The 27,896-nt window shown below is 51.2% G+C and overlaps 1 gene segment (V, D, J or C); it reads left to right on the forward strand.

Moving 5' to 3' along the window:
• The first annotated feature begins 6,247 nt into the window (after positions 1 to 6,247).
• On the forward strand, positions 6,248 to 14,469 carry LOC139829639 (T cell receptor alpha variable 4-like). The segment is given in 6 exon segments: positions 6,248 to 6,299; positions 6,797 to 7,148; positions 7,297 to 7,405; positions 7,646 to 7,663; positions 10,944 to 10,980; positions 14,423 to 14,469. Coding segments are annotated over 6 exon segments (615 nt in total).
• The last annotated feature ends 13,427 nt before the right edge of the window (positions 14,470 to 27,896 follow it).

A 27,896-nucleotide genomic window follows, 5' to 3' on the forward strand; every position in this document is an offset into this window, starting at 1 on the left:
TGTATTAGTGAAAGTGTTGCCCTCAGGTGCAGGAACATGACCCTGTCTCATTTGAGGTCTCACGTGGAGTAGTGCGGCCAGTTTGGGATTGCCTGATCCACAAAGGGAATGAGTTAATCAAATACAACCATGTATCTTCAGGGGCTGATGAACATGCATATCAAAGAGAACGAGAGAACTGGGTCTGTTCTTCTTGGAGATGTTTCAGGGGAGGGAGAGGGAGAGGAAAAGGAGGAGACGGAGAAGGAGGAGGAAGAGGAGGAGCCGGAGGAGGCGGCCGTGCCGAAGCAAGGAGCCGGGGCTGGCAGGGGCAGCGAGACGCGGGCGGCGGAGCGGCGGGATGCGGCGGTGCCGGGGCGCAGGGCTGGCGGGACTGGCCGCGGTGCTCCTGGGTGCGCGGGGCTGGCGGGGCTGGGTGGGGGCCGGGTCTCAGCCTGGAGCGTTCCCAGGGGACCTCAGCACCAGCTCTTCCCTCTCCTTCAACGTGTCCTTTCCCTCTCCCTGCCTCTCTGACATCTTTTATGATCCTTTCCCACCCCTCCACGTCCCCCCTTCCTGTTCTCCCTCTCTACTCTTCCTCTCTTCTCCATTGACCTACTCATCTTTGGACCCATCTCTCCATGCGTCTACTATCTCTTCATGATCCCCTCTTCACACTCTCTGAAACGCCTTTCTCATCTGTTCCCTCTGCTTTTTTTACATCTGTAGGCATAAGTTTGCTTTCCTGCACTGCACCATACATCATGCTATTCCTCTGTTCATTTAGCAATTATTCTTCTTCTGAATTCAGCCCTCCATGTTTCACTGCAACGCACCAAAATCTCCCATCGCCTTTCCCTGTCACCTTTCATTCATCTGTGCACATGACTGTCATTTGGTCTCTCAATGCATCAGTTTCAGATTCCATGCCAGCCTTCTGTCCTTGCTCAACAGACCCACACAAGTATAATCTGCCAACCATGTCAAGGAGTATATTTTCCCCAATTCTTCCGGTCTCGCTCTCTGTCACTGACACTGTTCCTAAAGATTTCTCAAGGGAAAGTGCCATCAGACCTGGGTGATCTTCGGTGATCTTTGGTCTTTCCTTCTCCTTTCTCTGCAGTGGCCGGAGCCAGAGCTCAGGTGCAACAGGACCTGTCAGCAGAGACCACCGAGGACACCGGCATCAGCATCAACTGCTCACACCCCAACATACAGTCAAACGAGGTCATTTACTGGTATCGTCAGCTCCCAGGCCGAGGCCCCGCGTTCCTCGCACTCGGTCACAAAGGCTCCAAAGCGCTGTCGGACCCGCCGGGTTGGCTGTCGGTGGCGGCAGACCGCCGGTCCAGCGCCCTGTGGCTCTCCCGGCCCCGGCGCGGGGACGCGGCGGTGTATTACTGCGCCGTGGGAGACACGGGGAGAGGAGCCGGGGCTGCGGCCGGGCACGAACCGCCGCGGGCGGGGCCGGGCGGGTGTGGCGTGGCCGGGGGGACAGTCCCTTTCCGGGCCCGCCAGGGGGCGCTGCCGCTCTGCCCGCCGGCACCACCTCAGCCCGCAAAATCACAGAATGGTCCGAGTTGGACGGAACCTCTGGAGATCATCTAGTCCAACTCATCTGCTAAAGCAGGTTCACCGGAGCAGATCACACAGGAATGCATCCAGGTGGGTCTTGAATGTCTCTGGAGGAGGAGACTTCCCAGCCTCTCTGGGCAGCCTGTTCCAGGGCTCTGGCACCCTCAAAGTAAAGAAGTTTTTCTTTGTATTCAGATGGAGCCTCCTGTGCTTCAGCCTGTGCCCGTTGCCCCTCATCCTATCATTTGGCACCACTGAAAAGAGTCTGGTCTCATCCTCTTGACATCCACCCTTGAGATAGTTATAAACACTGATGAGATGCCCTCTCAGCCTTCTCCTCTCCAGGCTGAACACACACAGCTCCCTCAGTCTCTCTTCATAAGAAAGATGCTCTAGCAATAGCCACAGGTACATCTGTCCCCTGCAGCAGTATCTGGTCTTGTCTTATCTCGAGATGGAGACAACTTAAAACTGATTGCATTACGTTCTTTCCCTCTTGAACTTCAGCCATGACAGCTGAATTTGAGGTGCTTTACCTTTACCTTCTGATCTCTCTTAGTATGACAATAAACCAAAACAAACACAAAGAAAAGCTCCTTCCAGGCAGCTCCCAGCTTGGAGCATCCATGGATCTTCATTCCCTTGTTCTCGCTGGGGAGGCAGCAAAAGCCTCAGCCACATATCAGCAGGTGTCCCATCTCTGCCACTGGAGCCTGGTCCCATGGTGTCTCTGGGGATATTAAAAATTCTCATGGGAGCTTGTCAGTCCCTTCTGCTCTTGTTGTATTATGAACTGGCACTTCTGGTAGCAAGTGTCCCGTATCTGCTGGATCAGGAATGATGTGCACTGCTCTCTTTCCCTAATGGGTTTTTCTGTCCTTTATTTTTTTTTGGGGGGCCCAGAGGTGGTTCCTCAAGAGAAACATCTCCATGAACAGCAGCGGTTGCAGAAACTCCCAGTGCAGGAGCAGGCACTGTCCCACACTCTGCTGGCTCAGGGGGACACATGCGGCACAGCCTCGGCTCTGCAGACAGTTCCTCTCCAAGCTTCACATTGTCAGGTGTGACAACCCAATGCCTGTACCAGCCTGGGCCCCACACCCTGTTCCCTGGGCAAACACAAAGGCTACCCCAGCACAACAGCACAGCCCAGAGAAAGGCTGCATTGCCATTGACCAACAGCAGTAAATGTCACACCAGCTTCGAAAAGTGTCAAGATTGTCCAAAGCAGCTGTAACACTGAGTGCCCTTGATGTGCAACCATCCTCAGTTCCCTTGGGAGCTGCACACCCCCGTCTCCAGGAAGGAAACACCAGGCAGCCAGTGACCTGAGCCTATAGCAGGAGCCCCTGAATTTCTAAATTTCAGGTGCAACAGGTTAGGCTAGAGCAAGAAAGCAAGAGCAGCAGGTAGGAGTGAGGATGACCCCCAGACCCCAGCCCAGGTCAGGCAGTGCCCACACTAGCAGGGTGCAAGGGTGCAGGTGCCCATGGGTGACTATGACTCTCTCTATCTCTGCTGCAGGACCAAAATGGATGGGCACAAGCAAACCAGGACATGGATGGGGTGTATTGAAGACAACTTTCTGATGCAGACATTCCATGAATGGACATGGGGAGAGGCTCTGTTGGACCTGCTACTCACGAATGAGGAAGAGCTATTGAATGATGTAGAGTTCAAGGGTAGCCTTGCCTGCAGTGACCAGGACACTGTGGAGCTCAAGATCTACAGAGGACTGAGCAAGTCAAATAGGACTGCTGGGTCCTCCACTCCAGGAGAGCACGTCTCAGTCTCATCAGGGCCCTACCTGCTTGGCAGGTTGCCATGGGAAACTGTTCTAGAGCTCAGAGGGTCCCAGCAGAGCTGGCTGCCCTTCAAGGACAGCCCTGTCAGAGCACAAAGATGGTCCTCTGCCATGTGGAGGAAAAAGCACAGCTGGAGGGGAAAGCTGCAAAGAGGGTGAAGGGAACCAAGAAAAGAATCTTGGAGCCTATTGGCAGCAAAAGGAAGGGTCAGCCAATTAGAGTTCATTGCTTAGTACAGAAAGGGACCTGGTGAAAAATGGTAGGAGAAAGGCTGATGTACTCAGTGCCTTATTCTCCTCAGGTTTTTCTCATATGGCTTCTCCTCAGGCCTATCACACCCCTGAACCTCCCCACAGATGCTATGGGAATAAAGCAGTACCCACAGTAGAAGAAGGAACAGGGAAGCTCTTACTACCATTTGGATATGCACATGTTCAAGGGCTCACTTCCAGACCCATCCAAGTGTGTTCAAGGAGCTGACTGGACTCAGTCCCTGAAAGGCAGATGCAGCAAATACTCTCAGAAATCTCGTCTATACTCATTAAGGGCCAGAAGGGAACTGGGAGCAGCTCACATGGGATTTCTGAGGGTAAATCGTGCCTCACCACCCTCAATACTTTCTATGAGGCGGTGACTGGCGCTATATGGAAGGGGAGGGACACTGGCTCTGGCGTACCTTGACTTTCACAAGACTTTGACATACCTTCATGCGTGCACACACACGGACACCTATAAGCACACAGAGATCTGAACACTCACAAGCAAAACACACTGAACGTCTGTTATTTGGAGCTCAGATCCAACTTGCAGGCAGTGCAGTTGAGGGCTTTCCCCCTTCCCTTTAGTGACCTCAGTGAGATCAGTGCCAGGGAGCTCTGCCGGGAGAGCTCTGCCAGGGCTGATTCTCCTCTCCATGAAGCTTCTTCTGAGCTGATGCCCTAGTGCATCTGGGGGTGGCCAATCTCACTGCTCTCTCATGAGGTAACAGGCACTGTGGACACGGGAAGGAGAGCGGATGTGTGTATCTAGAGCACAACAAGACCTTTGGCAGCTTCTCTACTGTCATTACAAAATATGAGATGAATGGGTTCAGTGAAAGGAGGATAAATAGGGTGAAAAATTGCCTGGACTACCAGGCTCAGAGAGTTGTGACCACAGTGCAAAGCCCAGCTGGCTGACACACATCAGTGAGGTCTAATATTAGGGATCAGTAGTAACACCAATACTGTTTGAGGTTTTCATGAATGCCATGAGTGACAGGAAGTCTGTGGATAACAACCAGCAAGGGGAATGAGAAGTAACTGTGAGACACGGCTTTTGTTCAAAGAACCTGGACAGGCTGAAAAAATGGGCTGACTGGAACCTCATGAATGCCAAAAAGAGAAAGGGGCAAGGTTTTGCATATGACAGAGAGATCAGTCCCTGCAGTCATGCAGGCTGGGGCTGGCTGCCGGGGAAACAGATCAAGAGAAAATGAGATGGGGTTTTAGGACACACTTAGCTGAACATAAGGCAGCAGTGTGCCCTTGCAGTAATTAGGACCAACTGTATCCTGAGCTGTATTATTCAAATTGCTGACAGCAGGTGCTGGAAAATGATCCTGCCCCTCTGTCCCATCACAGACCACATCTGGGGTACTGCATCCAGGCTGGTGGTCTGTGCTCCAAGAGGAGTAGTGACATCCTGAAGGGAGTTCAGCAAAGTCCACCGTATAAATTAGGGGTCATGAGAAGGTGAGAGAATTGGATCTGTTCACCTTAGTGATGTCTCAGGGGAGAATTTCCTGTTTTCCACAATGACTTGTTCAGAGGAAAACAAGAAGATGGACCTAATCCACGGAACTGCCCAGGAAACAGGGGAAATGTCCGGTAATGGGATCTCTTGTAGATGACCTCTGCAGGTCAATTCTCACGTACATTCTAAATCTGGGTCCCCCTCCCTGCCCTCCCTGACGTCTGCACAACCAAGGGCACATCGGACCTCACACTCCCTCTGCCACAAACCAACTTTCAGTCATAGTGCTGGAAGTACACAGAGGCAGCTGAAGGGAGGCTCTCAGCCTCCTCACTGCCAACCGCAGGAAAGCAGTGGCTGCTGTTTCCAGCCCCTGAGCTCGGAGACAGCTCTGGGAAGCTGATCCATGTCCTGGCTCAAGTCTCTGCAGCTGCCCCAGGCTGCAGCTGGTGCAGTGTGGGTTTCTTCTTGCTGGAGGACAGACAGAGTACTTTCCCCAGGAGTCAAAGTTGTGGCTGTGCAGAGCCGTGGAGTCCTGTGAGCGGGCGACACACCGAGCGGCACCAACGCAGGACTCAGGTCAGGGGCGGAGCTGGTGGTGGAGAGGAGAGGAGAGGAGAGGAGAGGAGAGAGAGGAGAGGAGAGGAGAGGAGAGGAGGAGAGGAGAGGAGAGGAGAGGAGAGGAGAGGAGAGGAGAGGAGAGGAGAGGAGAGGAGAGGAGAGGAGAGGAGAGGAGAGGAGAGGAGAGGAGAGGAGAGGAGAGGAGAGGAGAGGAGAGGAGAGGAGAGGAGAGGAGAGGAGAGGAGAGGAGAGGAGAGGAGAGGAGAGGAGAGGAGAGGAGAGGAGAGGAGAGGAGAGGAGAGGAGAGGAGAGGAGAGGAGAGGAGAGGAGAGGAGAGGAGAGGAGAGGAGAGGAGAGGAGAGGAGAGGAGAGGAGAGGAGAGGAGAGGAGAGGAGAGGAGAGGAGAGGAGAGGAGAGGAGAGGAGAGGAGAGGAGAGGAGAGGAGAGGAGAGGAGAGGAGAGGAGAGGAGAGGAGAGGAGAGGAGAGGAGAGGAGAGGAGAGGAGAGGAGAGGAGAGGAGAGGAGGAGGCGGTGACGGAGCAGAGAGGCGGGGCTGGCGGGGGGCAGCCAGACGCAGGCGGCGGAGCGGCGGGATGCGGCGGTGCCGGGGAGCAGGGTTGGCAGCACTGGTCGCGGTGTTCCTGGGTGCGTGGGGATGGCGGGGCTGAATGGGGATCGAGGCTGTGGCTGGGGTGGCTCATGCAGGTCCCTCGATGCTGTCGTCTCCTCTGGCTTTTTCACGGATATCTGGCCGCAAACACCCTCCCTTCTATCCCACATTCTCTCTAGAAATCTAATTGCTATATGCTTTGTCCAGCACTCGCTTTTTCCCCTCTTTCCTCTGAGTCTTTCCTTATAACTCATGAAGTCACTCATTCAGCATGATAATTTATTTTCATTATTCTTTTGACCTCGCTTTTTCCTTTTCTAATTATTCTACTCTTCCACCCATCATTCACGCATTCATCTTTCCACCAACTGTTAATGGACATTTCTGTTCCAGCACATGTTGACAACTTCTGTAAACTCTTCTCCTCATCATCTCCCTATGTTCCTGACTTCTTCTGTGGCATTTGTCCTGGGAAACAGCAGGCAGGGCTGTGCAGTTTATCAGGTATATTTCTTATTTTTCTCCCCGGCAGTGGCTGTGGGCAAAGCGCAGGTGCAGCAGGACCCGTCGGCAGAGACCATCGAGGGCACCGAAATCAGCATCAACTGCTCACATCCCAACATAAAGACAACCGACTACATCTACTGGTATCGTCAGCTACTGGGCCGACGTTCCGAATTCCTCACACTCGGTCACAAAGGCTCCAAAGCGCTGTCGGACCCGCCGGGTTGGCTGTCGGTGGCGGCAGACCGCCGGTCCAGCGCCCTGTGGCTCTCCCGGCCCCGGCGCGGGGACGCGGCGGTGTATTACTGCGCCGTGGGAGACACGGGGAGAGGAGCCGGGGCTGCGGCCGGGCACGAACCGCCGCGGGCGGGGCCGGGCGGGTGTGGGGGGAGAGGGGAGAGCCCCTGACCGGACCCGCCAGGGGGCGCCGCTGCTCTGCCCGCGGGGGGCGCCCGGCCCCGCCTGATCCCGGGGCGGTTCAGCCGCCCGACCGACACCGGCTTCAGCATCTCTTGGTCCTCCTTGCAGGCGCTGTCTGGGCTCAGCACCTCCTCTCATTGACGGCTGCTGCGGGTCTGTGCTCCTGAAGGCAGCGAAGAGCTGTGCTTGGACAGTGCTACATGTGGAGTCTGAGACGGTCTGTACAAGGCAGGGAGGGGAGTAGGGTGCTTTCCATAACGCTCTCTTGCTTCCCCAGAAACGGCTCAGAGCTTTCTGGGAAACGTGGCATCCTCTGGCCTGTCTGTAAAGACCTGCAGCATCGTCTCAGAAATGCATCGCAGAGCTCACCGATTCCCCTCCAGCCCACGGAAGCCTGGTCCTCCTCTTGCCTCTGTCCTCCTCCCATCTAGAATGCTGAGCTCTTTTTGCCTTTTAGGAAGGCAAAGTGACAGCTGTAGGTCCTTCACACGGGGACATGGCACAGGGAGATCATGGTGTCTCAGCAAACTGATCCCAAGTCCTTCAAGGAGAGGCTCAGCTTAGCGGGTGTCTCATCAGCGCTTATCTCCCTTGTGAAAACACACCAACAGATCCCGCCCAGTGTTTTGTCCCTTCCCGAGGATACACACAAGGATCTCAACCCTACGTATGGAGAAACACTCATAGGATCCTTGGGCATTCACATGGTGCAATTAGAAATGTTGCAATGAAGAAACCAATGCCCTGAGGAGTTTTCAGAGTTGCAGTGGGAGTCAGCCCGTACATGGCAAAGACCCATTCCAACAAACCAGAAATGTTTGTCAGATCTCTGCCATGTTCTCTTTACTGTGGTTTGCCACCTGCTCCTCAGCCCTGGCAGGGTCAGGCTTTCATCTGCACTCAAGTGGTTACCTTGCCTTGCAGCTGTGATTGATTTTATTTCTCCAACACCAACAGACACAAGGGATTTATCCCAGGACATCTCTGGTATCTCTCTCTAGGCTGGGTAGCTGATTCTTTCCAGACATGACAAAGCTGTTCCAAACAGAGCAGTACGTTGCCCTGAATGAAGCACAAATATAGCAAAACATGGTGAACCCAAAGTGGCATGTGACTTAGTCTTCTCCATGGGTCTCCTAACAGTGGTGGGAATGGGCTCATCCTTGTCACTGTGTGGAGTGAGCAGACCCTGTAGTTCTAATCTAATTCTTCCTTGGCAGACTTTCCTTCCTGGAGATCTCCTGCACCACCACCCTTGTCCTCAAAATGCTGGAGAATTTTTCTGGCACCAGGCCTACCATTTCAGATTCCTGCTGTCATTTTTCCACGTCTTCATGAGCATGACTGAGTTTATGACCCTCTCAACCATGTTCTTTGATCGTTATACCATCAGCTGGACAGGGGGAGAAAATACAAAGAAACGCTTATGGATCAATATAAGGACATGGAGATCACTCATCAATTTCTATTACAGGCAGAACAGTCGACTCGGGGAAATCAGTTGAATTTATTACCAATGAAATGAGAGTAGGATGATAAGAAAGAAGAACCAATCTCAAACACCTTTCTCCCGCCCCTCCCTTCTTCCAGTCATTTCCCTATGTGCACTGTGGGGAGTTCCTCTCCTCCCACAGAGTGTAGGGTTTTGTTTGGGCAGGACCAGATCCTCGGGTGTCAGGGAGTCAAGTGGTTTCTGTCAACCCACCACACCTGTGCTTGGACAAGTGTTCCACAAGCAGAGCTGTAGCCTGGCCTGGCTCAGAGGTGCTGGAGTTGCTGGGCAGCTGAGTGCCCGTGGGGGATGTTCCAGCGTGCACTCTGTGGTTGGGCTGGTGTCTGCAGGTTCCACTGGATCCCCAGGGCAGGATTGGTGCTGTGCCCTGGGGCTGCCTGTGGGGCAGGGAGAGAGTGGAGGACTCTGGGAGTCCCAGGCAGGGTGAGGAGCTGGATTGCCCAGATGCTGGCACTTCACCCCAGTGGTAGTGATGCAGGTCTGGTGTGGGAGGAGGGGAGGCCTTTGTCTCTGGAGATGGCAAGAATGTGTCCTGTGGCCAAAGAGATGGAGAGGGTCAGTGTCTCTGCCCCAGGTCTCAAGCAGGAGGAATGTGCATGGAACTTTGCCTAATCTGTTGGGTCCTCTGTGCCTGAACCCCTCTTTTGAGCTTCACAAGCTGTGGGACCCTGAAAAGCCAACTTTCTGTAGGGACACCGTCTGTAAGCTGTGGAAGGCTGCTGAAAATTGGGGATTTGCTTCAGGAATGCTCAAGGGACAGACGTTTTGTGTCACTGAGACCTGCAGAGCTTGGCTTACAGAGTCCTTATCAACCCTGTTTGCAAGGGAGATGACATCAATACCTGAAAACCTCTGTCACCCCACTTCATCATTAATCAGTGTGCTGTTTTGCCTCAAAGAGGATTAATTTTCTTCATGCCATTAGAACACTTTCTTTTTCTGTAGCCAGCATGGTCATGTGGATTTAGTTTGAGAACAAGAGATAACACCCCAGGACAGAGTTAAAGTTTTTTAATTGTTATCTGGGAGCCAAGGACTTTCAGAGCACTCTTTCTCCTTTTGTGAGGCAGCTGGGAAGGGGGACATAGATGGGCCAGACCTTGACTGACACCCAGGCTGATCAATAATAATATTCCATGCCATTAACATTGTGCTTCATATTTAAGGATGGTTGGGATCTTCCAGCTAGGTTTTGGTTGGAGTCAGGATGGATGGGGATGAAGACCTGTTATGGTTCTGCTCTGTTTTAGTGGAGTGCTATTCATGAGTTCCCTTAGTTCAAACTTTGGCCATCCTGCCATTTTGCAGTAGCCTCTGGGCCTTTCTGCCTTTTTCTCTCTTCTGTCTCTGGGATCGGCTGTTTGGGACTAAAGTATTGCTTCCTGGGACTGGCTGTGCAGTGCAGAGTTTGTGAGGGATTACATTGAGTACCTTTATTTTCCATTTCCATTTTATATATAGTACTATTAGTAGCAGTCTATTAAAGTTATTTTATTAAACTGTGTTTAAATCAGTCCGTGAGTTTCTCTCTTCTCTTTTGATTCTCTACCCTGTTCAGGGCGGGGAGGTGGGGGAGTGAGCAAGTGGCTATTGTGGTTATATTGCTGGTTTGGGTTAAGCCGTGACAGTCAGGCAAGAGCAGGTGATGTTGATGAAGGACTTTGGAAACTGTCCCTCCAGAAGAAAAGGATCTCTGTCAGTGTTTGAACTTACCAGTTGGGAAAAGGGCAATATCCACAGCCCCTATGTGGATGGGTGCATGGCTGGCTGGCTGACTGGGTGGATGGGTGGATGGACAGATGTGTTCTGCTCATCACACTGACCCTGGCTGAGGTCTCTGATGTGTTTTTGATCAAATCAGTGCCCAGTAGCATTGGTCAAACAAGAGGAATGGTTGTGAATGAACGTTGCCTGCCACAACCATCTCACGGGTGTTCCATTGCCACCTGCAATTCTCAAGGGGACTAGGATGATCAGCTCCTGCACAGAGCTTTTCAGGAGCAGAGCTGGTCCTGACATAGCAGTACCTCGGGGGTGCTGGTCTCGAGCAAAGCTGCTCCATCCACTCTCCTGCTGTCCCTTGGGGACACCTTTTGTCCTCTCCTCCTTCCCTAGCACAGCAGTGACCAGAGCAAGAGGTGTCCCATGCCCAGGAGCCTGCAGGGTGTCTTGCCTCCATTGCCCCCCGCAGAGTCATAGCTTTGCACCTGAGGATAACAGAGGTTGTGTTTCTTGTTTGCAGGAACTCTGGGTGTATGTTTGGGCCAAGACACTGCAAGGTGAGTGCTGATTGCCACTTGCTCTGTGGTGACTGGGTTGTTTTCTATACTGTCACAGGAAAATGCCCCAAAAAGGTCCAGTGCACTGGGTCTCAGTAGCTTGTTTTCCCTGAGCAGCTTGGGAGGGTGCACATGGAGGAAAGTCCCACCCCTTTGCCATTTTAAAGTTCACACAGAGTATCTGACTGCATTTCACAAAGAGTGAAGGCTGGATTTGGAGAGCCTTGCAGCTAGGGGAGCAGAAGAAAAGGAAGGAAGGGAAAAAGGAAGAGAGGAAGAAAGGAAGAGAAAGAAAGGAAGAAAGGAAGAGAAAGGAAGAAAGGAAGAGAAAGGAAGAGAAAGACAGGAAGGAAGGAAGGAAGGAAGGAAGGAAGGAAGGAAGGAAGGAAGGAAGGAAGGAAGGAAGGAAGGAAGGAAGGAAGAAATGGATAAGGAAACATGATCCATGTTCATGTTCATGGATTCATTCTTTGTCCAGCACCATGTCTGTACTTCCTGGGGAGCCTTCCCAAGGGCCACGTCCAGTAGCTTTTCCAGGGGAGGCACTTTCTGCCACAATAACAGCTGAAAATGCCAGAGAGGTCACAGATCCAAGAGTTGATGGGCACTCCATCACAGCTGAGGATGCTGCCAACAGCAGCAGAGGTGGAGGAGCCCACAACGGTGTTCTGTGGGAAGGAGCTGAGGATGGGACCAGGCAGGGTCACCACAACAGGGGAGGGCTCAATGACAACAGTGGAGTTCTGGCTCTGCCTGACATATGGCTCATTGCAGCTGTTGGCCAGTGGGATTGGGCTGCAGGGCTGGCAGGGCAGGCACTGGTCATAGCAGGACATGCTCTAAAGCTCTGGATGTGCACCTGGATGAAGCAGAGCACAAAGGTGGGTGAAGAGCAGCATGCTTACACTGTCACAAAGGAACAAAGGCCACTACTGAATGGGCACATGGAAGCAGTGCCAGGAGACAAAGAGTCTTCATTGATTCAGCCTGCCAGGTCTCTACAAAGAGCAGGGAACCTCTCTTCCAGTGAATAAACCAGAAGACCCAGGTTCCTTGAGCAGACATTCTCCACGTTTGCCTCTCCCATGGCAAGGAGTTCCAGGACCAAGAAGTGAACAAAGCCAAGTTCAGCTAAGAGGTGTATTGAGGAAAGATCTGACTTTGAAAGAGGAGAAGAGACTTCAGACCCACCTGGCACCCAAACAGAAGGAGGCAAGAGAAGTGGATGAGAGAGCAGGCAGGGACTTGTCTGCCTTTTATACCTGCCCTTCATTGCCGCAAGACAAGAGGCACTCTTGCAGGGGTAACAATTTTCTGACAAGCTCATCTTGAATGTAAACCATCACAGGTAATGAGATGGGTGGTGCTTTGGTTTCCTACACTTCTGTCTTTTCATATCCAGGTTTGTGCCATGCCCCTTCCACAATGAAGGCTTCTTCTAATCCCTGAGATGAAAAGCCCCCAGGATTTCTAGGGTAGTAATGAAGCGGTGCAGGCACAAGACTCAGCTCAAGTGCTGCATTTGTCTGAAGCAGACAAATGTTGTCATTCTGGGACACCCTGTTATGACTGAAGTGTCGCTCTCCGGAAGAAGCTCCAGGGATCCTCAGCTGGATCCCCAGATGCTCCTGTGCATAAGGACACGCCATATCCATCTCTTTCCCTCCCTCCTCAGCTCACCCCCAATGGTCACTTTTTTCCTACCCAGGTGTGTGCATTATGCTGCTGGTTTTGACCCATCCTGCCCAGCACTGCCCTCAGGACAAATTATTGGACTGTTTTGACTGATCTCCTCTCTGTGCAGTCTGTGAGTACACAGACAATGCCATGGGCTTGCCTGGGGCCTTGTCCTTCCCCAGAATGCTCTAGCGTTGCTGTGGTTCCCCCCAGGTGTCCTCAATAGAATCTACAGTTTCTTGTGTTGTTACATGTATTCTTGTCTTGTGTGCTATTGTGAGCAGCTCTTTTTGTGTGAATTCACTTGAGAGCACAAATTTGTGCGTGATTCCACACCTGTGTGTATGAGCCTGTGTGCGTGTGTCCTTGTCACTCATCAGGAAGAAATGAGGCGCTCACAGCAGGGACACTCTCTATTGCTTTGTTCTTGAGCAACATGTGTCCAGGGTCAAAAGGAGCCCAAGTGCACTTCAATGGCATGAAACTGCTAGAGATCTGACCATGCAAGAGGCGCTGAAATGCAGCACCTGCCTCCTGAGGAAAGACCCTGTGGCTTGCACAAGAAAGACAAAGAACTGATAACTGCTTTGGACTTCAGCACCCAGGACCACCATGTCCCGCACTGGAATCTCAGTCTGAGTGCGCAGCAACTGTCCGTGGAAGGGAAGAGACTTTGGCTTTGAGGACACATCCTCCAAAGCCTGGTATTTTCCCACAGGGGTGAACAGAAGAGACCCTCTTTCCAAGAAGGGCTCTGCATAGTGAATAAAGTTCCTGAGCCCATCTCCCCTCCTGAATGTTTGTCTGCCTGAGCTAAGGTCCAACTTGGAGACAGCACAATCGAGGGCTTCCCTCCTTCCCTCCAGTGATCGCAGTGAGACCAGTGCCAGGGAGCTCTGCTGGCAAAGCCAGGGCTGATTTTCCTCTCTGTGGAGCTGCCTCTGAGATGAAGATTTAGTGTAGCCAAGGGCCAACCTCATCGATTTCTCATGGTGTAACCTACACTGTAGAGAAGAGAAGGGCAGGGGAGGTGTGTACCTGCAGTTTGAAAGGACCTTTGACACCCTCTTCTGTACATGTGGATCATGAATGTCTTCATTAAGGAGCCGATAAGTTGTGTTAAAATGAAGAATGTGTCTGTCTGGCACCTCATGAAGCTCAAGAAGAGCAAGGGCAAGGTTTTTTTGCTGGGGTAGAAACCAGACCATGCAGTAACAGATGTTGGGGTGTCACTGCTAGGAAGCAGATCCACAGAAGACAATGTGTGTTTTTAGGAGACACTTAGCTGAACACAAGACAGCATGTGCCCTTGCAGCCAAGAAGACCAACCACATCCTGAGCTCTGACAGCCCAAGTATTGGTAGCGAGTGCAGGAAAGTGTCCCTACCTCTCTGTCCATTTGAGAACCCACCTGGAGTACTGCTGCCAATCTGGGGCTTCCCAGTCCAAGAAGGTTATCGACATACAGAAAGGAGTCCAACAAAGGCCACCAAGGGGCATAGTGTGCTGCCAAACCTCACAACTGAGGAGAGGCTGAGAGAACTGGGTCTGCCCATCTTGGAGATGTCTCATGTAAGACCTTCTTGCCCTCTACAACTTCTTCATCAGAAGATGGAGAGAAGATGGACCAAGACTCAGAAGTGCACATCAAGAAGAGTAGAGCTGTGAAGAGTAGAGATGTGAAGAAGTTTGCCTAAGCAATAGGCTGAAAGAAAAAAGAACTGGAACGGGATTCTCAGTGAGGTTGTGCAATCTCCCTCCTTAGAGGTGTTCAAGGCTGGAATGAATGTGGCCTTGAACAACTCGGTCTAAAGGAACCTGTTCCACCAGAGGGCCAACCTATATGACCCCTGGAAGTCCATTATCACTTACATTTTCACTGTATAACTCCCACGTTACCCCTGTTCTCCCTGACCCCTGCACACCCACATTTCTCCTCACACTCCCTCTGCCACAACACAACTTTCAGGCATTGTACTGGGACTACACAGAGGCGGATGGAAGGAGACTCTCAGCCTCCTTGCTGCCAACCGCAAGAAACCAGTGGCTGCTATTTCCAGCTGCTGAGCTCAGAGACAGCTCTGGGAAGCTGGTCCATCTCCTGCGTCAGGGCCCTGCTGTTCCCCAGGCTGCAGCCGGCACGGTGTGGGATTCTTCTTGCTGGAGGAGGGGCAGAGTCCATTTCCCAGAAGCCAAAATTCTGGCCGTGCAGAGCCCCGGAGCCCGGAAGAGAGGAGAGATAGGAGAGGCGAGGCGAGGAGAGGAGGACGAAGGGGAGGAGGACGGGGAGGAGGGGGAGGAGGAGGCGGCGCGTCCGGAGCAGAGAGCCGGGGCTGGCGGGGGGCAGCCAGGCGCAGGCGGCGGAGCGGCGGGATGCGGCGGTGCCGGGGCGCAGGGCTGGCGGGACTGGCCGCGGTGCTCCTGGGTGCGTGGGGCTGGCGGGGCTGGGTGGCCGCCCAGACTTTGCCCGGTGTATTCCCTTGGGACCCACCACAAACTCTTCCTTCTCCTTTTGTCTCTGTCCTCTCTCGTTCCCCTTCAACAGCTCTTTTGAGTCGCTTCTGGGTAGTCTCCCTCTTTTCCATTGTCTCTGTGATTACAAGACTGCTTGCAGGTACACCTATCTTTCCATACACGCACTATTTTCTCTGTAAATTCAACACTTCTTATTTACCCGATTTCAGCCCACTTTCATTTTAACACTCACTCTCGCTCTCCACTCTTCCTACCTTCACTCATCTCTCCGCTCCTCTTTCTACCTATCTCTCCAGGCCACTTCCATCAGTAACCACTCTTCCTACTCTCTGAAGACCCCTCTGTTCTCTCACTCTGAGAGTTTGCTTTCCTGCACCTCTCCATTATTCAAATACATAATCTAATCCCCTTATGCTTTCAACATATTTTTTTTTTGGAATTCAGCCCTCCGTACTTCACTGCAACACACCCATTCTCATCCCCTCTTCATCCATCCATCCATTAATCTGACTTTCTTTCTGTGTCACAATACATCAGTTCCAAAATCCCCCCAAACTTCTTCTCTCGCTCCACACACATCCAGCACATGACCACTCTCCATCCCTGTTCATGGGTACATCTTCCCATCCTTTCTTGTCCAACTCCTTCTCACTGCCAGTCTACCTAACGATTTCTTGTGGAAAATCCGAGTTGGGAGAATTTTGATGATCATTGGTCTTTTTTTCCTTCTTTCTCTGCAGTGACTGTGGGCAGAGCCCAGGTGCAGCAGGAGCCCTCGGCAGAGACCACCGAGGGCACCGGTATCAGCATCAGCTGCTCACATCCCAACATACAATCGTACTACTACATCGCCTGGTACCGTCAGCTACCGGGCCGACGTCCCGAATTCCTCGTGAACAGTCTTAGAGGCTCCAAAGCGCTGTCGGACCCGCCGGGTTGGCTGTCGGTGGCGGCAGACCGCCGGTCCAGCGCCCTGTGGCTCTCCCGGCCCCGGCGCGGGGACGCGGCGGGGTATTACTGCGCCTTGGATGACACGGGGAGAGGAGCCGGGGCTGCGGCCGGGCACGAACCGCCGCGGGCGGGGTCGGGTGGGTGGGGGGAGCGGGTGAACCACCCCGGTCGGATCCCCCAGGGGGCGCTGCCGCTCCGCCCGCCGGTGCCGCCTTCTCCCGCCCGGCCCCGGGACGGTTCCGTCGCCCGAGCGGCACCGGCACCGGCTTCAGCATCAACATCGGCATCGCCATTGACATTTCCGTTGCCACTCCCCGCGGGACGGAGACAGAAATACCCCGTCACAGCAGGGTGGAATCGCGATCGAAGCAGTGGCGGTGGCCGGCGGTGGCCGGGAAACAGCGACTGCACCCGCCGACTCCCGGCGAGGAACAGCGACTTTCTGCTCTGCACAGGGAGGCGGGCATCAGAGATCCTCCTGCCCACGGGCAGCTGCACAGCCCTCGCTCCTGCTGTACCGACCGTCCCATGGAACAGATGGGAGCTCTTCTTGGGATTTTGGTTTTCCCCACCAGCACAGCCAAGGGACCCCTGAGCAGGTGCTTTCCTCTGCCCTGTAAACACAGGGACTCCCCTGCTAAAGTGCTAATGCAAAATTCGACTTGGAAAAAAACAACCAGAAGGGGTTTAATTCTTGCTACTTTGTTAAAGCTCAGATATGCAATTTAAAACTGTGTCCTCCAGCTACCACACTTTCAGGGAGATTTCAAAAATTCCTGTTAGTGTTACAAAATCATTGCATGGAGTTAGGAGTTCAAGCTCCACACCAACCAGGAACAGGGGATGTCAAGGTCACACGCACCTCCAAACACTCTCCACAGTGGCTCATTATTGAGACCAGGAGCTTGTGTGTCAGGAGTCAGAAGCTTGGCAGTTGAGGCCCAGGAGACAGCACAAGGCTTGCACTGGTCCCACTGACCACAGCCCCAGGTGATGCCAGGTTTCTCCTTGAAGAGTGAGACAGAAAGACATCGGCTAAGTTGCCCTGAGCGGCTGGAGGTCTGAGGTGAGTGAGAGCTGGCAGGAGGCCTCTGGGAAGAGACTGTGGGCTCCAGCCAGTCCCCAGGGCCTCTGTGTGGCTCGAGTAGCTGACAGAGCTGTTCACAGCCCATAGGCAGAGCCTGCAGAGGCACAGAGTGAAGGATCAGCCCTGCTCCCTGTCACAGTTGGACTTTCTAACTGTGTTTCCGGGACAAATAAGGCAGAGCAACAGACATGGCCAGTCCAGCACACAGATCTGTCACATGCTCACATGGTATTGACCCCTCTTCTCACTGCCTCCTTCTGTCTTCCCACACTTGCTCCAGGTCAAACTACCTTTCCTGGTCTCAGCTCCTTCCCTTAAACATCTCCAGGCTTGCAAAATCACCAAATGCTTTTCCACTGCATCCCATAATGAGGTCTGATACTGCTGTATTCAGAAACATTGATGCGTCTATAGGATGGTATTCTCACCCTTCTGGATGGCAGGAGAAGTTCACCATGGACGGTTCTCCCTTGCTGGGGGGTGGCTGGACTTGGTGTGATCTCCAGGAGGAGCAAAAAGCTGTAGTTGATCTCTCCATAGGGCCTTTTCATGGCAGAAGGGTGAAATCCCGAGGACGTCCAAGTGAGAAGACTCTCTTGTTCATTCCCTCCCATCAGCTCTGTACACACATTCCAAGATCCCCCCTGAATCCTCTCTTCCCCAAGCTGAACACGGTCAGCCCTCTCAGTGTATCCTCATAGTTAAGATGCTCCAGTCCCTGCACTATTATGCTGGTCTTGCTCCAGTATCTTTTTTCCATCAGGAGGTCCAGAACTGGAGCCAGAGCTCCAGAGTTGGCCTCACCAGTGCTGAGTAGAGAGGAAGGATCAGGTCCCTTGTTCCGCTGGAGATGCCCTTCCTACTGCAGCCCAGGCTGCTGTTGGCCTTCCTTGCCATGAGGGTCCATTGCCACAGCAGACACAGGAACACCTCAGAGCTGCTGAAACTGAGCGGGACACAGCAGTGAGTATTCAGGAGAAGCATCCCAGCTGCTTGTCCAGCTCTTCCTCTTCCCTCAGCATGCACCAGTGACCACTGTTGGAAAAGAGGACTCTTGGTAGGAGATGTGGTTTTACCTCCTTTCCAAAATAAAATTCCTAAAGAGATAAAGTGTCCTCCTAACCCTGCATCTGGGGATCAGTGAAAACCTCAACATGTGAGCAAGACCCGTCAGCCAGGCACTGGACAAGAGTTTCTGTTGAACACCTTGAATTGTCTCCCTGCTCTTCATGTGCCTCCTCCAGCTTAGGGACTGACCAGTGCGTTCCTGGGGGCTGGGGTGGAGTCTCTGTGTCCCCGTGGGTTCCCTGCCCAACAGAAAACTGCTGGTGGCTGTACTTCTGGGATGTGTCTTTCTGGGATCTTATTTACTCCAGAAACAGGAAACTTCCAGCATTTTGAGGAACTCACTCACCTGAGCAAGTTCAGCAGAGGCCCCTGTAAGGGCGTGTGGAATGTGAGAGCAGCTGGTTAGTGAACCAGCCTTAGGGAAGGCTGGCTGATCAAGTCCCTTTTACTTTCAAAGGGAAGAACAAGGAAAAGGAAAAGTGATCAACAAAGCCTACAATGACACCAGTTTCTCAGTAAGTGATAAGGGATGCAAGGAGGGAGACCAGAGCTCTGCAGCCTCTAATTGATGGGCCATTGGGAAACTGCAGGTGTAGATTTGAAGTGGGACAGGCAGAGCTTTGTAAGTGACAGGAAGTGACAAGAGAAACATGAGGATTCTGGATGTTTGGGGGTGTTGTGCAGGACTAGAGAACACTTCTTAAGGCATGTGTAGGGGAAGGGTCAAAGGAGGGGGGAAAGAGAAGACTGGGGAGGAGCAAGGGGACTGAATAGAAAGGAGGAAGAAAATAGAAGTCGGTACCTGCACGTGAGGCAGGACTGCTCAGTGCATTTGTTGGGATGATCCCTATGCCTGACCACTACAGCTCCCCTGCTTTCTTATTAAATCCTTTCTTAACCATCCTTCTGTGTAACGTCCCCTGTTTGAGTGCCAGTAGTTTGGGAGAGTAGTGTGAAAGAGAGAACTGGGTGCCAGTAACTGGATGGACTGTGCTGTGTGCAGCAAGACCTCCAGCCAGCAGCTGGAGAAGAGACCTCTGCTCACAGGGTCTGTCAGTCTCTGTGTCAGCAACTGGAGGGACAACATCACACATGATGTGTGAGAAGTCATTGGAGGGATCTCAGTGGTTTTTGGTGTTCTTTCTGAATTTAAGTTGATGCTCACGTGTGTTTGTGGAATTTTTTGCCATATTGCAAACTTGCTTGCCCAGTGAGCAGGAGGAAAAGTTGTATCTAAAGCCAAAGCCAGTGGTGGGTAAGGTGGCCCAAGGCCAGCACATGACTGCTCAACAGACTGATGCTACCAAGCTGTGGTAATGATTGAGGGATCCAAGAGTGTGGAAATAACTGTGAGACGAGTGGGTGATTGTGTGCATCTCTTTGTCAGTGAACATCAGACTGGCCATGCCAGGGAGAAGGAGGAGCCCCAGGTGCTGGGTCAGAGGGCCCTGGCTCCGGGCAGGACTATGAGATGGGCTGAGGGCCCATGGCGATATTTGAGGGGTGCAGGAATGCGGTTGTGCTGGTGACTCCAGAGGGTGAGGGGGTGTGTGTTTGCGCTATGGAAATGTATGAGCCAGGCATCATGGAGACAGTCCAATAAAGGGACACTGAAATGATGAAGAGACTGAAGCATCCCTGGCATGGTGATAGACCGAGAAGCCTGGGACTGCTCAGCACAGAGAAATCTCACGGAGATCTCATCAGTGTCTACAAATATCTGAAGGGAGGTTGTGAAGAACACAAAGCCAGGGTCTTCCCCATGGTGTCCAGTGACAGGACAAGAGGCACTTGGCACAAAGGGAAACAGTGGAGACTCTGTCTGGACACCAGGAAACACTGTTTCACTGTGAGGGTGAGTGAGCTCTGGCACAGGATGTCCAGAGTGGTTGTGGAGTGTCCATCCTTGGAGAGCTTGCCTTCTTCAGTATCCCAAAGAGAAGCTGAGAAGAGAAAGATTTTTGGTGCTTCTAACACTTGACTGCAGGATGAGGGGCCAGATGGAGCCAAACTCTGCTTGAGCACGTCGCAAAAGGCAATGGACCTGGTTGGGAACAGGGAAAACTCCTCCTAGAAACTTGGAACTGTGATTTTTTAATGATAAAGGTGGAGCATGGGTGGAGATGGATCTCAGTTAGAATGAGACTCTGACTCCACAGAATGTTAATTACAATATTGGAGACACAACAAGAGTGTAAAAGGAGATGGCACAGGTGATGCGATGCCCTTTCAATTGTGGGATCCCTGAGTTATGGAGCATAATGTGGAGCTCAAATTGGGTTTTAGCACATAGTGCAAATCCCAGCCATGCAGAGATTTGCTGGTACTGTCATCTTTTCAGTTTTCATGGGACATTCTTAGAAATACACCACTCCTAATTTCTAGTGTTGAGTGAAAGGACATTTATATGAAAGACCAGTGCATCAATCCCAGATCAACACAAGGATGTGTTTGTGGCAACATTGCCAAATTCGTCAGGTGATCTATACAGCTCAGCACAACACAGGCCTATGCCTGCTCAGGTCAGGTTAACTTAACGATAATGAGCAGTTTGTTAGCTCTGCCATTACTGGTGCCTGGTATCATTTGGAAAGTGAATGGGAGTAGGGGTCCCCACCTGCAGTACCCCCACCCCTTCACATGCCCTTTCAGCTCTGGGGTGCAAGGCTACCCCATTCCCAGCCCTCACAGTGCAGCACTCCAATGGGTGCCCCATGTGCTCCCTGGGAATCGGGGGTGACCTACTGGTCCCTCACCCTGTTCCCTGGTGACCCCTCACCCTTTTCCCTAGACTAGGAGTACATTGTCCTTGTCACCTCTGAGTTTGTGGAACCCAGCAACCCCACTAGAGCCAGGTTCCTCTCTCACACTGTGGATTTTCCCAGCAGAAACAGGACACGGCCAGAACCCCTGGGCAACTCCACAGCAAAATAATCTCCTGGTTTGGAGGATTTGGGGGAGAGGTGTTGTTCCCAGGTAGCTGAGGAAAGAAAGGGGAGAGAAGAGAGAAACAGAAGAGACTTCTGTTCCCAAAGGAAATAACAGTGTTGCCAGACAGCTGAGGATCCCAGAGGAAGATGTGAAACCTCCATGGGGAAAGAAACCTCTGATCTCCTAAATGACTCAGAAGTGTTTGTGCAGAATTGCAGGCGATTCCAGTTGGGGCTTTGAGAATTCCGCTGTGAGCTGACTGGGAACAGCCCCTTCCCAGGACTGGGGCTCTCAGAGTGCCCAGGACCCCTCATTGTGGAAATGCTGACAAAGCCTTTGGCTGAGGGAGCCACAGGTGGTGCTGCTGGAGGAGGGAGAAACCCAGAAGGAGCATTTGAGGCACAGGAAGAACAGATCAGTCGTCTTCCCCACTTCTACATTTGCTCCCCCACCAGAGTGGTTTCCGGTAGCTCTGGTATCTCGGGGCTGGGAGGTGCTTTTCTGACTCTCACTCAACAGGCAGGCTGCTCTCAGTATGCACCTCGGGTATCTCGTCCTCACTGCCTTTCTGGGGCAACTGCTGGGTAAGTCCTGGATTTTCCTCAACACATTCTTTCTTCTCCTGTGGAAACCCTCACCAGCCGTATCAGGTCCATATGGGAAAATAATCTTGAATTATAGGAAAACATTGGGACGCATTAGCTCACATTTGTGTTTTTACATTGGCTCTCTCAAGGTGTTTTTACTGTTCAAAAGGGGAGAGATCTCAGACCTCTTCTCCTGCTTTTCTGTTGCCTTCAATGCATCTCTCTCTGTCTCTCTGCTCAGATCCACATGCTGTCTTCATGGGAGATCTCAGCTGTATCTACACTCTCACATTTCTCCATTTTCAACAGAAATTAGCAGATCTTGTCAAAGCTGCCCCAAGGACTATAAAGCTCTCATGAGATTGACATTAATAGGGCGTCCCATTCTGCCTCCTGGCTGGCACATCAGCCATGGCTCCCAGTTTTCTCCTTTTTGTTGTTGTCACAGCCAGGGTTCCCTTATTTCAGGCTCAGCATTCTATACACTCAGGAAGCCAGGAACCCTCTAAGAGGAGAAGTATGGAGAAGAAAGATGATGTTTTTCTATAGGTCCATGGATGTCTCAGCCTGCTGCAGGGGGGGTGCTGGTCCCCAGACATGAAGGTCAGGCATGACAGGCTGTTCCCTGGTCCTCTGGGCAGTGGGAGCAGGGACACAGAACAGCTCTCCTCAGAATCCACACTTGCCCGTGAGATCCAACCTCCTGCCCAGAACTACTGTCCACCTCCCTTTCCCCAGGCATAAGGATTTTCCTGTAGGGTAACGGACAAGGAATCTTCTCCAGCAGAGTTTTGCACCAATTCTTGATTTGCTTCCCAGAGCCCTTCCCTGCAGAGTTCCTGACCTTCACTTTCTTCCAGGCACCATGGGGCAGGTCACCGTCACCCAGCAAGAAGGACAAGTCACAGTGAAGCAGAGAGACACCTTCCAAACAACCTGCACATACCAGACCTCCAACATTCAAGGCTTGCTCTGGTACCAGCAGAGGAAAGGCCACGCTCCCCAGCTGATCTCATATCATGCAAGATCTGGCCTCAAGCGCAGCGACCGTTTCAGCACAACTCTGAACACCACGGGGAAATACAGCGTCCTGCAGGTGGAGGAAGTCGAGGTGTCTGACAGTGCCTTGTACCTCTGTGCTGTGCAAGACACCCTGGTGCAGGGAGCTTCCTTGGCTGTGCAAGAACCCCGGGGAGGGAGGGGATGTGTCTGTGCAAGGCTGAGCTTGTGGGATGGGGCCCTGAGCTGTGCCCTGGCAGTGCTGCTTCCCCTGTGCCCTCAGGGATCTGCAGGGGAAGATCCTGTGATGTCATGTTTTCCTTTCATTCCAGACATTTATGCACACATGGTATTCAATATTCTCATACCACAGTAGGTGAAGGCAGTATCCTCTCCTTGTCAATGCATGGGAAGCTCCAGTTTCTGGTAAAGTGCAAGCAGCACACACATGAACATTTGTATTGACATATTAACAATTTGTTCATCTTGAGCACTGCTTATAACCACAGGAACATCTGTCCTCTGCAGCAATACCTGGTTTAGTCTTGTCTTGAGATGGAAAAACTTTAAAACTGGTTCCATTGTATTATTCCCCTCTCGATCTTCAGCCATTGCAGTTGATCTTAAGAGGTGCTGTAACTTTTCTTTCCCCTCTTGTGACAGATTCACTCCAGCCCCCGCCCAGCCAAACCAGCAGCATTTTGGCCCAGGCTCCAGAGGAGGTAGAGGCCTGAGCTGCAGCCAGGCCAATAACTCCTTTTAGGAAACCCACAAGGAAGCAGAATAGCAAACGAACACTGACAAATTGTGGGTGCATGAACCTCATACAGACCTTTCCCACTGTCTGCAATTTCACTACAAGTCAACCACTTTATTCTATAAATACGACAGCATGTGTGAGTCCACTTTGAGCTCTCTTTCCTAAATAAGTTGGTTTTACTGCTCACAGGTCAGTGGATGATCACAATTTAAATTTCTGAATAATCATTTACCTGAAGTAAATGCACACTAAATATAATGAATCATCTAGAAGTACACACTTGGGTTATTTTTTATACACTCCCTGTTTCATGTTACTTAGTAAGCTGAATTTGTTGCAGTTCTTAAGCTGTAAATTTCTGCTTATATTTACCAACAGCAACTACAAACTACACTGAACACCTACAAGGTAAGGTCTAGTTCACACTTTGCTGGAAAGAACAAAATTGACTGAGGAAAAAATAATGATCCCAAGGCTAACACCAAGACATTACAGACATCTGCAAAACAGGGCCTGTTTTGCACTCCACTGAGAAGAAAAGTATTTATTCAAATGAAAGAGTGCCTGCAAGGCTATGGATCATAAGCAATATTTATAGCTAAACAAAACAAAGGCACATGTGAGATCAGTGAAAAAGATCCAATGAGAAGGAAGAAGACAAACTAAAATATTGCTCTTGGACAGAAACGTGGTATGAATGGTCTGTAAAGATATGAAAGTCTATGGTTTTCTATGTTCCGGTTGGAAGTCGACAAAGGTACCCAGATTGAGTCAGCCCTCCTGCTATTCTACTGCTTTTCCTAAATTTAAAAAACAAAAAAACAAAAAAACAACACATATTTATTTATTTATTTATTTATTTATTTATTTATTTATTTATTTATTTATTTATTTATTTATTTATTTATTTATTTATTTATTTATTTATTTATTTATGAGAATTTGGTTTCCTGAAAAGTTTCCTCCATGAAATGACATCAGGCCTCCCCTGAAAGTCTGGTTCCGGATGTCTAAAACACAAATGGGTATCAGGCTCCTAGAAAGAAGGGAAGCAGCATTCAGCTTGGCATATTTCCTCCATGCGGTAAATAATACAGTGAACCTGCCACCGAAATCTTTTAAAGCGCACTTTTCTGTGAGAAATCTGAACATTGCTCTGCAGTAAGCAGAGCCCTAAATAGCTCCCCCACGACATCTATCTGTTGGTATGATAATAAACCAAAACAACTACAGACAAAGAAAAGTGCAGCTCCCAGCATGAGACATCCATGGGTCTTCATTCCCCTGTTCTCCCTGGGGAGGCAGCAAAAGGCTCAGCCTCATTTCAGCAGGTGTCTCGTCTCTGCCACTGGAACAGGAGGTTGAGGGAAGGTTTCCTCTCCCTCTACTCTGCCCTGGTGGGTCCACACCTGGACTAATGTGTCCAGTTCTGGCTTCCCAGGTTTAAGAAGGACAAGGAATTACTGGAGACAGTCCAGCGGAGGGACACAAAGATGATGAGGGAGCTGGAGCATCTTTCTTATGAGGAGAGACTGTAAGAGCTGTGTCTGTTTAACCTGGAGAAAAGAAGGCTGAGAGGGGATCTTACTCATGTTTATAAATAACTCAAGCTTGGGTGTCAAGGTGATTGGGCCAGGCTCTTTTCAGTGATGCCCAGTGATGAGAGGCAATGGGCAAAGACTGCAACACAGGAGGTTCCATCTAAAATGAGGAGAAACTTCTTTACTTTGATGGTGCCAGAGCCCTGGAACAGGCTGCCCAGAGAGGTGGTGGAGTCTCCTTCTCTGGGGATATTCAAAACCCGCTTGGACACAATCCTGTGTGATCTGCTCTGGTGACCATGCTTTAGCAGGTGGGTTGGAGTAGACAATCCCTGCAACCCCAGCCATTCTGTGATCATCACCCCAAGGAATCTATGTAGACATTCCGTTTTCTAGTGGGAGCTGGTCCGTTCCTTATGCTCATATTGTGTAATGAACTGGTACATGTGATAGCAAGTGTCCTGTGTCTGCTTGATCAGGAATGAACTTCACAGTTCTCTTTCCTTAATGTGTCCCCTTGGAAGCTGTATGCCCCAGTCCCCAGGAAGGAAACACCAGGAAGCCAGTGACCTGAACCCATAGTAGGAGCTCCTGAGCTTCTAAATTTCAGGTATAACTGGGTAGGCTAGACCAAGAAAGCAAGAGCAGGGAGGCAGGAGTGAGGATGACCCAGACCGAGCCTTGGTCAGGCAGTGCCCACACCAGCAAGGTGCAGGGGTGCAGAAGCCTGTGAGAAGCTTTTATGACCTCATTCTCTGCTGCAGGACAAAAATGGAGGGGCACAAGCAAAGCAGGACCTGGATGGGGTGTATGGAGGGCAAATTTTTGATGTAGGCAATCCATGAATGGAACAGGGGAGAGGCTGTGTTGGACATGGTACTCACAAATGAAGAACAACAGTTGGATGATGTAGAGTTCAAGGGCAGCCTTGCCTGCACTGGCCAAAAGGCTGTGGAGCTCAAGATCCTGAGAGCACTGACCAAGACAAACAGGACGACTACTGCCCTGGACTGCAGAAGAGCCCATCAGTCTTGTCTGGGACCTACCTGCTTGGCAGGGTGCAATGGGAAATGGTCCTGTAGCGCAGAGGACACCAGGAGAGCTGGATGCCCCTCAAGAACATCCTCCTCAGAGCACAAGGATGGTCCTCTGCAATGTGGCAGCAGGGTGACACTGTGGGGTGCAACCACAGCCCCATGGGGACACACATCCCCAAAACCCAGAAACCTACAGGCACAATCGTCCCCACTGCAATCTGAGCAGATATGAAAGGAATATTTTCCACAACTGGATATTAAATCTTTCCTGCCAATGGATCGTGGCCTGTGACATATCGGAGTGTTCTTGGAGCCCATCCCAAGCTGTAAGCAGCTGGTACCTTCCTGGCTGCAAGGTTAGAAAGACTTTCTGAGACAATTTTTTCACCTTTCCCTCACCCTGACTTTGTAGATACTCATCATTTTATTCTTGGGGTAATGGGGCAGATTTCCATGAATTAGGGTTACTTCTGCCCTGGTACCCAGCAGAGCCATAACTTGTTGTTTATGGTGTTGGGCCCACAGGGTTACAAGCAGAACATAAGGATCATGTTTATTTCCACCTGTGCCTGTACCTGTCCCTCTCCCCATGCTGAAGAGGGGACAACCCTTCCCTGGGCTTGTTTGCAGGGAAGGGAGGATCCCACTCTGTGCACCCCCTGCCCCATGGCTCCACCTCACCATTTTGTGCACAGACCCCTCTGAGGTGCTGAGTCTGCATCTCACACAGGGCTGCTGCTTCAGCTCCAAACATCCCCATGTTCACTATAAACACAATTGCAACAGCATTAACATAGCATGAGTTTTCCTTATTTTTTCTTTGTTCTACCCTGTGTTTCCTGAAATAAGTTCATTCTTCAGGTGGGCTGGGACATTCAGCTAATTCCTCCTCACTTTCTCAATTCACCAGGAAAACCACCTGGCCAAGTGTCCTATGACAGCCCTCCATGCCTGTGTGTGGGGCCAGCCAGGCATTTGGTCTCTCTCTTCTTCACTATCCTTTCTCTACAAAGGCATTTCCCACTGGGACCTGCTGACTACACCAAGTGTTTTGCACCAGGAGCTGCTGCTTTGTTTAGATTCCCTGACTCTCCTTAAATATGAAGCATGATGTTAATGGGATGGAATACTCTTATTGATCAGTTTGGATGTCAGTCAAGCTCTGTCCCATCTATGCCCGCCTTCCTCGATGCCTCACACCTGTGGGCAGAGCACACAGAATGTCCTTGGCTCTCAGACAAGAGCAATTAAAAATGTTAACTCTGTGCTGGGGTTGTTATCTCTTGTTCTCAAATCAAGTCCAAATAATGACTGTACTAACTATGAAAAAGAAAGGTTTCTAACTGCATGGAGAAAATTAACGTATTTTCAGTCAAATCAGCACAGCTATGAAGAAAGAGAAGGCAGTAGAGATGATTCTATATCCTTCAGATGCCAGGAGTCCCAAGCTATAATATGTGCTGTCAAACAGGCAGCTCCAATCAGGGCACACCACAACACATGGATCCTGCTCATGGAAGTGTGATTTTTGGTCCATCAAGCCTTTAGAAGATTTTTATAAAATAAAATATCTCTATTCATAATTTCTGCTATGAAACAGGAAAAGTGTTCGCATGAGAACTTCTTACGACATTTTAGACACAGGCAAGGACACCCAGAGAATGTAACCACAGGCACGGAGCAGGAGGTGCCTCCAGGCTCATCAGTTACAATGGACTGGATCAATTTTGCCTCTGGCCAAGGGATCTGTGCAGTGCAACATTGCCCTGAAGGGCAAACTCTGCATATAGCAGAGCACAACAG

This window comes from Patagioenas fasciata, chromosome 22 (genome assembly GCF_037038585.1).
Source record: "Patagioenas fasciata isolate bPatFas1 chromosome 22, bPatFas1.hap1, whole genome shotgun sequence".
Lineage (NCBI taxonomy): Eukaryota > Metazoa > Chordata > Aves > Columbiformes > Columbidae > Patagioenas > Patagioenas fasciata.